The sequence below is a fragment of the Diabrotica virgifera genome, chromosome 2 (genome assembly GCF_917563875.1).
Source record: "Diabrotica virgifera virgifera chromosome 2, PGI_DIABVI_V3a".
Classification (NCBI taxonomy): Eukaryota; Metazoa; Arthropoda; class Insecta; order Coleoptera; family Chrysomelidae; genus Diabrotica; species Diabrotica virgifera.
Window position 1 is genome coordinate 125,075,345 of NC_065444.1, and position 15,241 is coordinate 125,090,585.

General features: G+C 32.7%; 1 protein-coding gene across 1 annotated transcript in view; it reads left to right on the top strand.

Annotated features, from left to right (window-relative positions):
• Positions 1 to 4,765: 4,765 nt before the first annotated feature.
• Positions 4,766 to 15,241, top strand: part of LOC114324638 (formin-like protein) — a 384,693-nt gene continuing 374,217 nt past the window's right edge. The window contains exon 1 of the mRNA XM_028272506.2: positions 4,766 to 5,120. Within this exon, the coding sequence (XP_028128307.1) occupies positions 4,950 to 5,120 (171 nt within the window). The 5' untranslated portion in view covers positions 4,766 to 4,949. The remainder of the gene's footprint in view (positions 5,121 to 15,241) is intronic.

The following is a 15,241-nucleotide window of genomic DNA, read 5'->3' on the forward strand; positions in this document are numbered from 1 at the left end:
ATTAGTACAGTTAAAATAATTAAGACGATAACCGGACAACATTGATTTAATGAGTAAAATTTAGTTTTTTTTTATTTTAATGACAAAAAAAAAACAAGCCCATTAGCAGAACCCAATTAAAAATTATTTTGCACATCATATTTGAAACATTATTTGGTTGAAAAATCTCATTTTTCTTGGCAAAAAAAATATATTAATTTGTTTGGACTAAATTAACGTTGTGCTTATCTTAAAAAGGATATGTTAGTATCAACATTCGCACAGTGTTGCCAAACTGAATTTTGTTATTTTGGGTGTAAATTTTTTCCACGGATCTCCGAGGGTACTATACTCCTCAAAACATGACACTACGCAAAGGCCGACTCCGCACCTTGCACACATGTATCTCGATTCGCTTCTTTTTTTTCTGGTCTTTTCTGTGGCTACAAACGCTTCACCTTATAGCAGCTACCTATAAGCGTTGCCACCAGTGCTACAATATAGCATATATCTAAAATATGTGAACAAATATATACGGCAATGGGTCCGCATGACCTGTCTTAGCCAACATTTTGAGGCTTTGGGAACAATAATCAAACATTTTCGCACATATTTCTACGGTATTGGTACACCAATGAGTCTAAAATTTTATAAGCAACACATATTTTCGGCTTTGGTAAATTGAGACCATAAAGCCTTGAACGTATATATACGGCGGCTGGGAATACAGACCCACTTTTCAAAAACATATATATGCAGCGTTGGGACAGAAAGGGTTAACGTACATACAATCGACGGATACCACACTTTTCACGTCATAGGTGACATTTCTTGTATTGCACCAAAACATGCAATAGCTCCTAACCAATCCATTCCTCGGCTAAAAACTAAACCCACACCTGAGCTTTATGGAAGTCAGAGAGATGTTCAACTAATACATTTTGAAAGGACAAAACCTCGAGGTTTATCAGAAATCAAGATCGGGAATGTTCACACCAACTGAAACCGGATACTCCGTCTGTGCCTGATCTTCTGTGGCTCTAAGGGAAAAGCAGAGATATTCTCGGCATTTTAGGATGGAATGGATTCATGGAAACTGTGAGAAGAGATACACCATATTTATATTATGAACTAACATTTATTATTTGTACAGAAAACTAGGAGAAATTTATCAAATGACAGCATTCTAATAAAAACTAAAGTTTTGGAAGGTAAAAAGTGGGTTTTGCTTAGACCGTTAAAAATTGGCAATTTTCAACTTGCACTTTAGACCGAACCGTTCGTCTGAAAGAAAAGTAAATAGTGATATTTGTAGATAATTTTAAGTACTTTAATTTCTGTTGACAGACCATTTACTAAAAGTTAATAGTTTTCGAGATTTGAGCAAAAAAGCGAAAAAAGCTGAAATTTTTCGTTTTTTTCGCGATTTACTCCATGTTTCGTCACGAAATTTTGTCCGCAAACCTCATATTCGGATTCAGCAGCCCAAAATCCATATATAATGAAAGAAATCAGAACTACCCCAAAACTTTCCCACTAGGGAGCTCCTAGAGTACAAATTCACTGAATCATTTGTCTTCTAAAATTATTCCAACTCCGTTACTATGAGCCGGATCATTATTACCAGAGTAATAGAAAGTTTTGTTCATGGTTTTAACTTTACCTGAACCTGGCCATCTAACTTCACTCAAACCTATCATCTGCAATCCTAAACGTTTCATCTCGTGGCATGCATTTACGAGTTTTCCTGTTTCGAACAGTCTAACGTTCCATGTTGCAATCTTAAAATTTGTATTCAAAATATTTAAATTATTCCTTTTCCTCCCGGGGATTCTTCGCACCCCTTGATCATCTAAGAACTGCCGGGGACTAGGGGCCATTTCTGTTAGAGTAGTAATAATAGATAGTACTAGGGCAGTAATAATAGAAATTGTTGCTAGACAGGTCAATTATTGTCAGTGTATACCGGGTGTACCAATCAAACTGTGTTTTTCTCACTCTGTGGAATATTCTAGCATTATGGTAACTTATTATTCCAGCATGCAATAGCATACTGAAATTAAAGCCCAACTATAGCCTCATATTTTCTTAACATGTTTTTTTATTCATTCACTTATATTGCATAATAAAAAAGTTAGGTATTTTTTTAACTAGCCATATTTTTCATCAATACGGAATGTTTTTAAATAAGTATGGCAAACTTTAATGGGTAATCCTGCAGGAAAAATAATGACAGTTTGCTTCATAAACGTTTATTTTACAAATGCTTTGTTTACCAAATAGGGGGGGTTGAAATTTTTCTTACAAACTGACAATTTATTTATTGCTCTAAAACCGGTTGAGATATGCAAATGAAATTTTGTGGGTTTTAAGAGGTAGTTTTAACTTTAGTTACCCGACAACTGACACCCGGTGTCAGTTGTTTAGATATTTATTAATTTGCCTAGTCTTTACTATGGCTATGATATTCAAGCTTAAAATGTACCTCTCTGTTACGTTGTTCTAAGATATGCAATAGGCTAATGGGCAACTGCGAGACTTGCAAGACCGGGAGCACAAGACCAAGACCAGGTGTACTGGCTCAAGACCAAGACTGTCTAAGTCTCGTCTTGGTCTACGAGATAATAAAGAGCCGAAATTGGAATATCTTAGCCATGTTATGAGGAATGATCCGAGATATATGGCTTGCTGCAACTCGTTGTTCAGGGCAAGGCATTTTGAAAGAGGACAGGGAGAAGAATATCTTGGTTTCAAGACCTGCGGAAAAGCTTTTATACTTATAGGTACATCTACAGTCGGACTATTCTGAATAGCACAAAGCAAAGTTAGGATAGTCATGCTATTCGGTGATCGCCAACATTTGGCACGGATAGGCACCGTAAGAAGAAGAAGTTAAGGACATGTTTTGCTCAATTTGAATCGTTTATGGCAAAATCGGGTTTAGTCATATTCAACTGTCTGTATGTTAATCTTTAATTTTGGAGGGTGTTGGGGAATTTCTCCTATCCCCCATATAGATCGACCACTGTTAAGTAGCTTTTTGAAAATAAGACAGAACTGCACCTATGCTGGTATTGAATAAGTGTGAAGCATTCGTGAAAACGTGATAAACCTTATGTCACTCTAGCAGCACATTTTCTATCGCTTTTCTTCAGTTTTCTCAGGACTTTTCGGGGGTTTGCTAAAGACTAAAATACGTCTCAGTCTCATCTATTTTTGACCACGGATTCATATGCAGCACTCAAATATGCATGCAATGAGTCTCCGTTCTGTCAGTAATAAATATTTTCGTTCATTTGATTGTGAAGGTGTAGCTTTAGAATATGTACCTACCTACCTAATAGTTTTCAGTTAGTTCCATTGACTTTCTTAATATGCGCATTGAGAACTATCATTGACCGACGACTGAGCTTTCGTTAAATTTGACCTTTTTTTTCCTATATTTAAAAAAAAATTTTAAACAATTTCTTCCAAAAATTTCGTCTGGCCCCCGTGTTTAAACAGTACATTTTTTACAGGAATCCGCAAAGAAATCGAATCAGATATTTTTTCATACGCGAACTGCCGCACAATATGGACTAAAAATAATACATAATAGAACTTATTTCAAACTTTTGTACAAAGTACTTCCGTACTTTGGAACGGGAGTACCCTACTTCCAACTTCCGTATGAATCCTAGCTTCCTAGCTCGTCTTCATACTTTCATAGACCAATAAAAATAAGTATTTTAAAGAAATTTAGACATTTTATTTGTGTACACTCAGGGCCGGTTGTTCGAACGCTAATCAACAATGATCATTATCAAATAATTAATTACTGTCAATGTCAATTGTTAAAACATAATTAATTACAATTCTGAGACTATAATAATTAATATAACAATAATTATTAACATAATTAATAATAAATCTCATAATTGTAATTAATTATGTTTTCAGCAACCCAAACAAAGTTGACATTGACAGTTTTGGTGACAGTAATTAAATATTTAATAATGATCATTGTTGATTAGCGTTCGAACAACCGGCCCTCAGAATATAAAATTTTTATAGTTTCAATTAATAATCTACATTTGATAATAGGGCTTTTCATTCACAGTCATTTGTTTCGAGCTTCTGTCATGTGTCACATCATATTAATATATCTACGTCATACGTTATTGATATATACCAATGATACAAACCAAAGACGTATGGCGTAGATATATTAATATTATGTGACACATGACAGAAGCTCGAAACAACTGACAGTCGATGAAAAGCCCTATTTGCCCGTTGTTCGGAACGCTAATCAACAATGATTGATCATTATCAAATATTTAATAACTGTCACCGACTGTCAATGTCAACTTTGATTGGGTTGCTGAAATCATAATTATTGATTACAATTATGAAATTACTTAATCAATTATGTTAATAATTGTTATGTTAATTGATTAACTAATCTCATAATTATAATCAATTATGTTTTCAGCAACCCAATAAAAGTTGACATTGACAGTTGGTGACAGTAATTAAATATTTAATAGTGATCATTGTTGATTAGCGTTCGAACAACCGGCCCTTGACTTTCAACCAATATTAACGAAAATCAAAATAATTCAATTATTAATTTCAAAAATAACTTCCTCCGTATATGCTGCCATCTATTGGTACAGTTGAGTATAAATAAGGAAACTAACTTTGGAATATTCAGCACACCGATAGATGGGACAGATAGGTTTAAAAACAACAAGTTACCCAAACGCATGCGTATAATACTTTCCGAACAAATTCACATCAAAACTTTTCAGTTTCAGCAGTTTTGCGAGTCTATCAGTGAGTGGAGGACGTCAATGTTTACCTACATGTAAAAAACCTGTTGCTATTCCCATGTGAAATAAAGTTTTCGAAATGTAGACTACGATCTTTTCGCGAATTATGTGTTGTTTTCAGTTAAGTGTTTATTTTTGTGTTATTGTCGTGTAACCATGGGATTAACAATGTCAAAACAAGAGACTTCGGCCCCTGAGGCCGATAGTGTAATATCTTCGAAGTTACATGGAAGACAAGCTAGTATCAGGCAAAGTGCTATCAAAGCGAAAGCTAAACAACCCATGCCAGACCCCGCTGAACTCGAAAGAAGATTCACAAAAGTTTTGGTACGTTTTTTAATCGTTGTTTATTAGTTTTAAAGAGATGTTATTCCTCTACCTGCGGATGATACGGGTTCCTGACCGTCAGTCTGACGATGGTCTGACCTCACATCCACTGGCTCTATATTAAAATTGATTGATTAAATCATTGTTTATTTTTGTTCATAATTCCTGGTATAGCTGTTGCAAATTCCAGAAAATTATTGAGAACCACCGGAATTACTGACCACATCAGTGATGTCATACTTTTTTAACAATTTAGTAGTTTTATGAGTCATGCAAGAATGCTTATTACAACTTATAAATCTGATTTTTTATGCTGTAGTAATCTAAATTTAAATTCAATTTAAATCAGACCGGTTTAATTTATTATAATTTTTGATATGAAATTCCAAGGTTGTAAAAACGCGTTTTATAAAATGCCAGAGGTTTGTTTACTTTTTGGAAACAGTTTTAACAGATAGATGCGTTTATTATTATTACTAGGTCGTTTACCTTTGGACATTTATTAGCTATTACACCTACAATTTTCTTTTGGCAGACAGGTATGAGGGCGTAGCTGTTTATAATAATATAAAGGATGTCTCGATATGAAATGTATAAACAGGGTGTCCCGAAAAGATTGGTAATTATACCTCAGATTCTGGGGTCAAAAATAGGTTGATGGAACCTCACTTAATTACCTATATAATACAATAGTCCACACAAAAAAAGTTATAGCCCTTCGATTTTTTTTCCATATGTATATCGAAAACTCTTAGAGATTTTTTATTGAAAATGGACATGTGGTATTCTTATGGCAGGAACATCTTAAAAAAAACAACAGTGAAATTTATACACCCCATAAAAATTTTATGGGGTTTTATTCCCTTAAACCCCCCCCCCCAAACTTTTGTGTATGTTCCAACTAAATTACTATTATGGTAGGTATCATAGTTAAAACAATTTTTAAATACTTTTTTGCCTCTTAGTATTTTTTCAATAAGCCAGTTTTTATCAGATGCGGCTCCTTTTAATATGTTTACATACAAATTTTTTGGGGGTTTCCTTCCTTTAAACCACCCAAATGTTTGTGTACCTACTAATTAAACTATTATTGCAGTACCATTAGTTAAACACAGTGTTTTTAAATTTTTTTGCCTCACTATATTTTCGAAAAGGCATCTTTTATCCATATGTTGCTTCTTGTTTAATATGGTTCAAAATATACCTAAAAATGTAAATTATAAATAAATTTTCATATTAACAGGTCTCTATAATCCTACATAACTTAACCTTAACCATATACAAATATGTGGTGGATTTGACAAATATTCAAAATATCTCAATAACAACGGGCTTTTCGAGAAAGTACTAAGAGGCAAAAAAGTTGTAAAAATATTGTGTTTAACTAATAGTACAACAATACCTAATAATTTAATAGAAACATACACAAAAGTTTATGTGGGTTTAAGGGAACAAAACCCCCATAAAATTTTTATGGGGCGCACAAATTTCACTATATTTTTTTATGATGTTGCTGCCATAAGAATGGCACATGTCCATTTTCAATAAAAAATTTGCAATACTTTTCGATATATTGGAAAAAATTGATTTTCATTTTGTAACTTGACAGGGCTGTAACTTTTTTTATGTGTACATTTGTACTAAGGTAGGTTAGGTTCAATCAACCTATTTTTGACCCCAGAATCTGTGGTATAATTTATAACTAATCTTTTCGGGACACCCTGTACTTAACCCCCTGTGGGGTAAATTTTGACCTCAATGTATGTTTTTAATTAATAAATTCAAAAATATTTTCAATTTTAAACTCATTATTTTTTATTTGAATTTAATATCATTCTAGATACCCTCATATAATATATTATTTTGTAATAAAAAAAATTCCCTAAATTTGATGAAAAAAAATATTTTCTGAATTTGGGGTCAAAGACGAACTCCCTTGGCCTTGTTCCAATTTTATATTAAGTAAATTCCCTCTATTATGTGGAATTGTTTGTAAGAAACATTCCAATATTAAAAAAAAATGTTTGTTAAACCTGTGGCTACATAAAAATTAGTGTATATGTTAAAATTTCTTTAGCTTTGTTCAGAATGATGGTTCCTGTTTTTGTTCAGTTGTAATTAAAATATGTTTTACTAATGTTTATGTATCATTTATTGATACAATGCTAACATTAAAATTTTGAATACATTATTTTATTTCTTAAAACAACTTAATTTTTTTGTCAATTTTCATTTTTGACTGGGGGTCATTTTTGATCCCCCTTGGTCATCGGTGTAACAAAAAAAGGTTGGTCATCTGAAGGTTAAAATATTTCATTGAAAACATGGTTTTAAATTTCTAATTTTCTAATTACCTTTGGTCTTCACTTCAAATGTATATGCCCAAAGTAGATATACAGGGTGTAACAAAAATGCAGGTCATAATTTAAATCACATATTCTGACACCAAAAATAATTCCATTGAATCTAATGGGCCCTGTAAATGATCAAATTATTTGTCAAATTGCACGTGTGTTTGATGATGGTTTGATGTGTGTTGTTGTGTGTTTTTGATGAGAATGTGAAGTTTGACAAACAAATTTTTTCAATCATATAATGATATTTGACAGGGCCCTTAACTTACTGGAGTACAAAATAATAATAAGTATGCACATAAAAAAAGTTACCAAGCAAAGTTACCAAATTTATCAAGCAAATAATGATATTTGACAGTGCCCTTAACTTACCAGAGTACAAAATAATAATAAGTATGCACATAAAAAAAGTTACACCCCTTTGAAGTTACAAAATGAAAATTGAAAACTATTAAGAGATTTTTATCGAAAATCGACATGTGGCATTGTTATGGCAGATGGTAGGAACATCTTAAAAAAACAACAGTGAAATTTGTGCACCCCATAAAAATTTTATGGAGGTTTTGTTTTTTGTTCCCCTAAACTCCCTCAAATATTTGTGTATGTTTCAATTATTAAATTATTATTGTGGTACCATTAGAAACAAATTGTGTTTTTGCACGAAACTTTTTTGCCTCTTAGTACTTTTTTGATAAGCTAGTTTTTATCCAGATATTTTGAACATTTGTAAAATCGACCACATACATATTTGTAAATGGTTATGTAGGATTATAGAATATAAAAATATGTGATGAATTTTACAAATGTTCAAAATTCAAAATATCTCGATAAAAACTGGCTTATCAAAAAAGTACCGAGGTAAAAAAGTTTTAAAAACATTGTGTTTAACTAATGGTACCACAATAATAATAATTTAACTGGAACATACACAAATATTTGGGGGGTTTAACCAGATAAAATTCTCAAAATAGATTTTAAACTTAATAAAGTTATTATTAGCTTTACACAATGTGACTGTTGATGGGCTTGTACCGGGTGTCCCAATAAGAATGGCTCTCGGCCATATCTCAGGAACCGTTTATAGTAAAGCTTTGAAATAAAAAATTTTATAACAAAAGTTGCCTCAGGAAAAGCCTGGAAATTATTTTCATAATTGTGGGACCACCTCTAGAGTGCGTAATTGAATATCAAAAATTAAAAAATCTAAATTTTACAAAATTTTCCTAATGAAGGGGCACTGGAAATCCGATCCTCGTATTCTTCATAAAATTCTACGCATATTTGATTTGACAAGTTTAGGTCTACCTTTGGAAATAAGAGGTGGGGGTGAGTGGGAACCTTGTTATGAAAAACTGGCTGTGAGTCCGGTTCTGCTTAATCAAATTTTACAAACTTGGTCTTGTTGAAGACAGATCTTTTTCGCCAATGTAAAAGTTATGATTTCGAACCAACTTACTGAGTAATATGCCAGCTAGAAGGCGTTATTTAATTTTTTTCAGAAATCTGGTGTTCCTTGGAAAATATTAAATACAAACATGCATTTTTAATACCATATTACAAAATTAGCAACAGAATAGCGAAAACCGCATGTTAATACCTTTTTTCTATCTCGAGATATCTTACAAAACGTGTAAATTTAAAAACATAACTGTTACTGTCATCGGTAAACGAAAAAATTCATTAAAAGTAGTGTACCATGGAAACAACAAAGAGATATTTTCCAGCTGTCAATGTATATTAGGTCTTTTCAACGCTTCTCATTTGTTTCGAGCCTCGTTCATATCTCGTATAATAATATTATACACAGATTATACGGCATATGACAGAGGCTCGAAACAAATGAGAAGCGTTGAAAAGCCCTATTACAAAGAAATAAAAACAACTATTTAGTGATGACATAAACGTTTAAATTTTTGCCCATTATTTTCGTTGCAAACATTTACTCTTTCAAGAGTAGATTGAACAGCAGTCTCAATTTCTGCTCTCGATATGCTTTAAATGGCGTTTAGTATTCTCTGGATAATGTATTCTAGAGTAGTATATGATGGGCAACAATTTGAATATTTAGGTTGTCACTAAGTAGTTCTTTTTGTTCTGTGTTATATTTAATTTTAATAGTATTGTTTCTCTTTATATTGTTGTTTTAATTAATTATATTTTTATACGTTGACATCTGGAAAATGTTATTTTGTTTTTTTCCACAGTACACTACTTTTCATTAACTTAGTTTACCGTTGATAGTAACAGTTATGTATAAAATTTACACGTTTCTCGAGATATCTTGAGATAGACAAAAGATATCGACATGCGGTTTTCGCTATTCTATTGCTAATTTAATCTAATTTTATAAAGTATGATTAAAAATGCATACTTGTATTTAATATTTTCCAAAGAAAACTAGATTTCTGAAAAAAATTAAATAACGCCTCCCAGCTGGCTTATTACTTATTAGGATGGTTCAAAATTATCACGCTTACATTGAAGAAAAAGATCTGTCTTCAACAAGACCTAGTTTTCAAAATTTGATTTAGCAGAACCGGACTTACAGCCATTTTTTCATAACAAGGTTCCCACTCACCCCCACCTCTTATTTGCAAAGGTAGAGTTAAACTTGTTAAATCAAATATGCGCAGAATTTGATGAAGAATACAATAATCGGATTTCCAGTGCCCCTTCATTAGGAAAATTTTGTAAAATTTAAATTTTTTTATTTTTGATATTCAATTACGCCCTCTAGCGGTGGACCCACAATTATGAAAATAATTTCCAGGCTTTTCCTGAGGCAACTTTTGTTATAAAATTTTTTATTTCAAAGCTTTACTATAAACCGTTCCTGAGATATGGCCGAGAGCCATTCTTATTGGGACACCCGGTACATTTTAATCTAAACATGTAGGGGAGAGTTGGACAAAATGGGATACCATTCTTGTTTATTTTTATTACAGAAAATATATTAAAGAAATTATATTATTATTTTTTATAGGTATAACATTTATTGAAGAACACAAAAAACATATTTTTAGCTATTTTTAATGACTGGAAAATAGTAAAAAAATATATTTATTAGTCCTGCACATCCCGTTTTAGCATACCACGGTTGGATAAAACATGATAGGTTCAAATATTTAATTTTTTGCATACAATTATCTAAAAAGTATATTTAAGTAGATATAAGACTGCAAAGCAAAATTTACCTTTGAAAAAACAATATCTTCAGTAGTCAGAAACTTAAAAATAGGCCTTTTTTATGTTTTATTGCAAAATGGGAAATAAGACCTTTTATTTAGGACTAGGTACGTATATCAGAACAAAAGTCACATAAAAATATGTTGTTCTTTTCTGAAGTATGAGAACACGCTTTATAGCTATTTAAAAAATTAATAGGCCAACAAATAAATAGGTGGATAAAACGGGACATAAAAAATTGTATCCCATTTTATCCAACTTATAAGTGTCCCGTTTTGTCCAACTCAGACATTTTTCAAAACAAAAATGGCTCCTGCCTAAACCTGAAAGTAAAATTAGATAGACTGCACGTGAGAATATTCGTTAATGAGTGCTTAATTAAATGTAATAGTCACCGGAATTATATGTTTAGATATGTAGGCAATATAATGTAGAAAACAACGCACTTAAAAGTACAAAGTACCAAAAAATAGAGTCAAACAATTCTAAACACAACAACTTTTCATCAAACAATGGCATCAAAGTAAAACGAACTGGGAATGTTAAAATGACAACTGAGAACAAGTTTTCGTCGTTGTCTGATTGATAGTAGCACTAGTTGGGTCTCTAGGCTAGTTATCCCGTTTTATCCGACTATCCTGTTTTATCCAACTCTCTCATAGAAATAATGTTAATTTTAATATTTCAATATACATAATGTAAATTCCAAATTTGTACTAGTAAGTAAGTATCTTTATTTTATTGTCCTGCAACAGAGCAAGTTCTAAAATTATCTTTGCACGATTCATATTGCAAGTACAAACTAAAATAATGCTACAATATAGAATAATGCTATAAAATCATGCTAAATAATATTACACACGGTAGTCGCGCGATGAGAGAATATCTCACGTGAAGCGCACTGACTTAACAATCGGGTCATACTAAACTGGACCACCATCTGAGCAGAAGAGTCTATTCGATTGTAGAGGAAGGATAATTAGGAGACTAGATTGCACATTCCACTAATCAATTGATCTATTCAAACTGGAAAAAATGAGTTCCTGTTTTAAAAAAATATTAAAAGTTTTTAATAATGATTTTAATTGTATACACCAGAGGTTCTCAATTTTTTTGAGTCAGGTACCACTAAATACTTTTTATTATTTTTGGTACTTACTTACTTACTTTACTCCTCTTGATTCCATTTGGAACATAGGGCCTCTACAGTCCCCCTCCATTCATCTCTGTTTCTGGCCAGGGCTTTCACTTCTTTCCATGTTAACCCATTGTCTTCTAGCTCTCTGGTAATATTTCTTTTCCAGGATGTCATTGGTCTGCCTTGTTTTCTTTTTCCAGTTGGTTGGTAATCCAGGGCTTGTTTGGTTATATCATCTTCATTTTTCCTTAATGTGTGTCCAATAAACTTCCATTTGCGTCTGTTTATCGTTTTGGCTATCGGCTCTTGATTAGTTTTTCTCCAAAGTTCCTTGTTACTTATCCGATTTGGCCAATATATTTGCAATATTCGTCTAAGGCATCTATTTACAAATGTTTGAACCTTTTGTATAATCTTTTTCTCTATTTTCCAAGTTTCTGCTGCATATAGCAAAATGCTCTTTACATTTGTATTAAATATCCTGATTTTGGTTTTGGTTGTTAATTTATTGGACTCCCATGTTTTCTTCAGCATATAGAACGCATTTTGGGCTTTAGTTATCCTTCCATTAATTTCCTCTTCTATTCCACCGCTAGCGTCAATTATGCTTCCCAGATAGCAAAACTTCTGTACATTTTCTACTTCTTCTCCTTCAATAAATATACCCATTTCTCTTTCCGTATTTATCTTCATAAGTTTGGTTTTTCTTGTGTTAATCTCTAGTCCTATTTTTCTTGCTTCTTTTGTCACCTTTTCTGTTTTTTTCTGCATATGTTGTCTTTTTTCGGACACCAGACATATATCATCTGCAAAGTCTAGATCTTCAAGCTGACCGAAAGCATTCCATCTAATTCCTGTTTTCTTTTTCGTTGCCTTCTTCATGACCCAGTCAATTAAGATCAAAAATATGGTTGGAGATAGAATACACCCCTGTCTGACTCCACTGTCTATGTTGATTGGTTCTGTGAGTTTCCCATTGTGCATGATTTGTGCGGTATAGTTTTCATAGAACATTTTGATAATTCTTATATATTTTAATGGAATTCCATATCTCTTTAGTATTTCCCACATTTTTTCTCTGTTAATCCGGTCAAAGGCTTGTCTAAAGTCAATGAAATTTATATAGATTTTGCTCTGCCATTCTATTGTTTGTTCTACAATGTTTCTTAATGTGTTAATATGATCTGTGCATGCTTTATTACTCCTGAAGCCCGCTTGGTTTGGTCTTAACAACTGGTCTATAGTTTCTTTCATTCTTTCTAGTATCATCCTTGTCATGACTTTACTCACTGTAGAAAGTAGTGTTATTGCTCTCCAATTGTTGCAATTCGTTTGATCTCCCTTCTTGGGTATCTTTACAATTATACCTTTTTTCCAATCATCAGGTATTCTCTCCTCCTGCCATATTCTGTTTATTAGTACATACAGGATTTCTTCCGATGTTTCTCTATCTGCTTTCAGTAGTTCTGTGGTAATGTTATCTATTCCAGCTGCTTTCCCTCTTTTCAGCTGTTGTATTGCTTTACTTACTTCTTTTTTTGTGAATTCCGATTCGGTGCAGCTTAGTTCTTCCTTTATTTCTTCATTTTCTATTTCGTGTTCTATTATTCTGTTGGCATATACTTCTCTAAAATGTTCGATCCATCTCTCAACTATTTCCTTTTCATTCTTCAACATTTTCCGGTTCTTGTCTTTTATATGCTCAACATTCATTTTTCCGCGCGAGCTTAGTTTTTTCGTCGTTTTATATAGAGTTCCCATGTCGTTGTTTTTTGCTGCTGTTTCTGCTTCTATTAACAGTTCTTCGTTATATTGTCTTTTGTCGTTTCTCGCACTTTTTTTAACTTCTTTATCTTTCTCTCTATATTCTCTCTTCATTTGTTCCCTATCTCTTAGATCATTTTGTAGCATTTTACATTTAAGTAGTTTCCTTTCGTTTATTTTTTCCCACGTGCTTCTCGATAGCCATGGTTTATTACTTATTTTTTGTATTCCTATCGTTTCTTTTGCTGCTTGTGTATATACATACTTGCATTTATCCCACAGCTCTTCTATCGTGGCATTTTCTGTGTTGTAAGTTTTATTATATAATTCTCTTAACTTGGTCTTATATTCTTCAGTACTTTCATTTCCGTCTTTGAGCCACTGTACGTTATATCTTTCTCGTTGTTCCATTGGCGTTTTCTTGCTTCTGGCTAGTTTGAGTTTGATTTTGGCTCTAATCAACATGTGGTCGGACCCTATGTCTGCCCCTCTCATTGCTCTAACATCTAAGAGTGAGTGCCTCCATGTCTTATCTATGGTTATGTGGTCAATCTGATTGTGTGTTTGTCCATCGGGGGATGTCCATGTTACTTTATGTATGCGTTTGTGTTGAAATATACTTCCACCTATGACTAAACTATTTTGGGTGCAGAAATCTATAAACATGTTACCATTCTCATTAATTTGTCCCAATCCTTCTTTCCCCATTACAGTTTCTCTTCCACTATTATTCGTTCCTATTTTGGCATTCATATCTCCGATTATCATCACAATATCTTTTTTATATTTATTTTGTATTTTATCGTATGCCATCTGCAGCTGTTGGTAAAACTCATCTTTTATGTCCTGTTCTTTTTCATTTGTTGGTGCATATACATTAACAATTGTTAGATTTTTATATCTCGCTTTGAATCTAGCCATTATTATTCTATCTGAGATGGCTTCCCATTCTATTAGGGCATTTGTTGCTTCTTTTGAGATCATGAATGCAACACCACTCTCGTGTCGGTCTTTTTCGCCACATTTTCCCGAGTATATAACCGTTTTGGCGTGTTCAATTCTTGTTTTTCCACATCCCTTCCATCTAATTTCAGATAATCCTAATATACTAATGTTATTTTTATCCATTTCTTTTGCCACTTGATGTGTTTTACTTGTTTCAAACATTGTCCGGACATTCCAACATCCTATGTACGTTGTTTTTCTCAAATCCATTTCCGTGGCCATTTTCGTCGTCGCGTTATCCGTCCTATTTCCGAGGCTTGTAGAGGTTTCTTTAGCAATATTATTTTTTATGTGGTGAGGTCGCTAACCTCACGCACAACCCTCCTCCTTTCTCATCCTGGGCTTGGGACCAGGCAATGGTGGAGTTATTTTTGGTACCACCTAACTAAAATACCTGTCTAGCTAGGTGATCTAATTAACTATAATTGTGCCAATGGTGGTGCTGATTTTGGCTGTTTTGAGTTTTGCGTACCACCTCAAATAATGAAATGTACCACCAGTGGTACATGTACCACAGATTGAGAACCGCTGGTATACACTGTATTTTTTATTTGTATAGGTACACTGTTTGAATATATTTGACTCCTTTTTATCATTTGACATGGTCCTAAACCCTAAGATGCAACCATCATGTATTATTTATTATATGAATAATATTATATATGTAAAAAAAA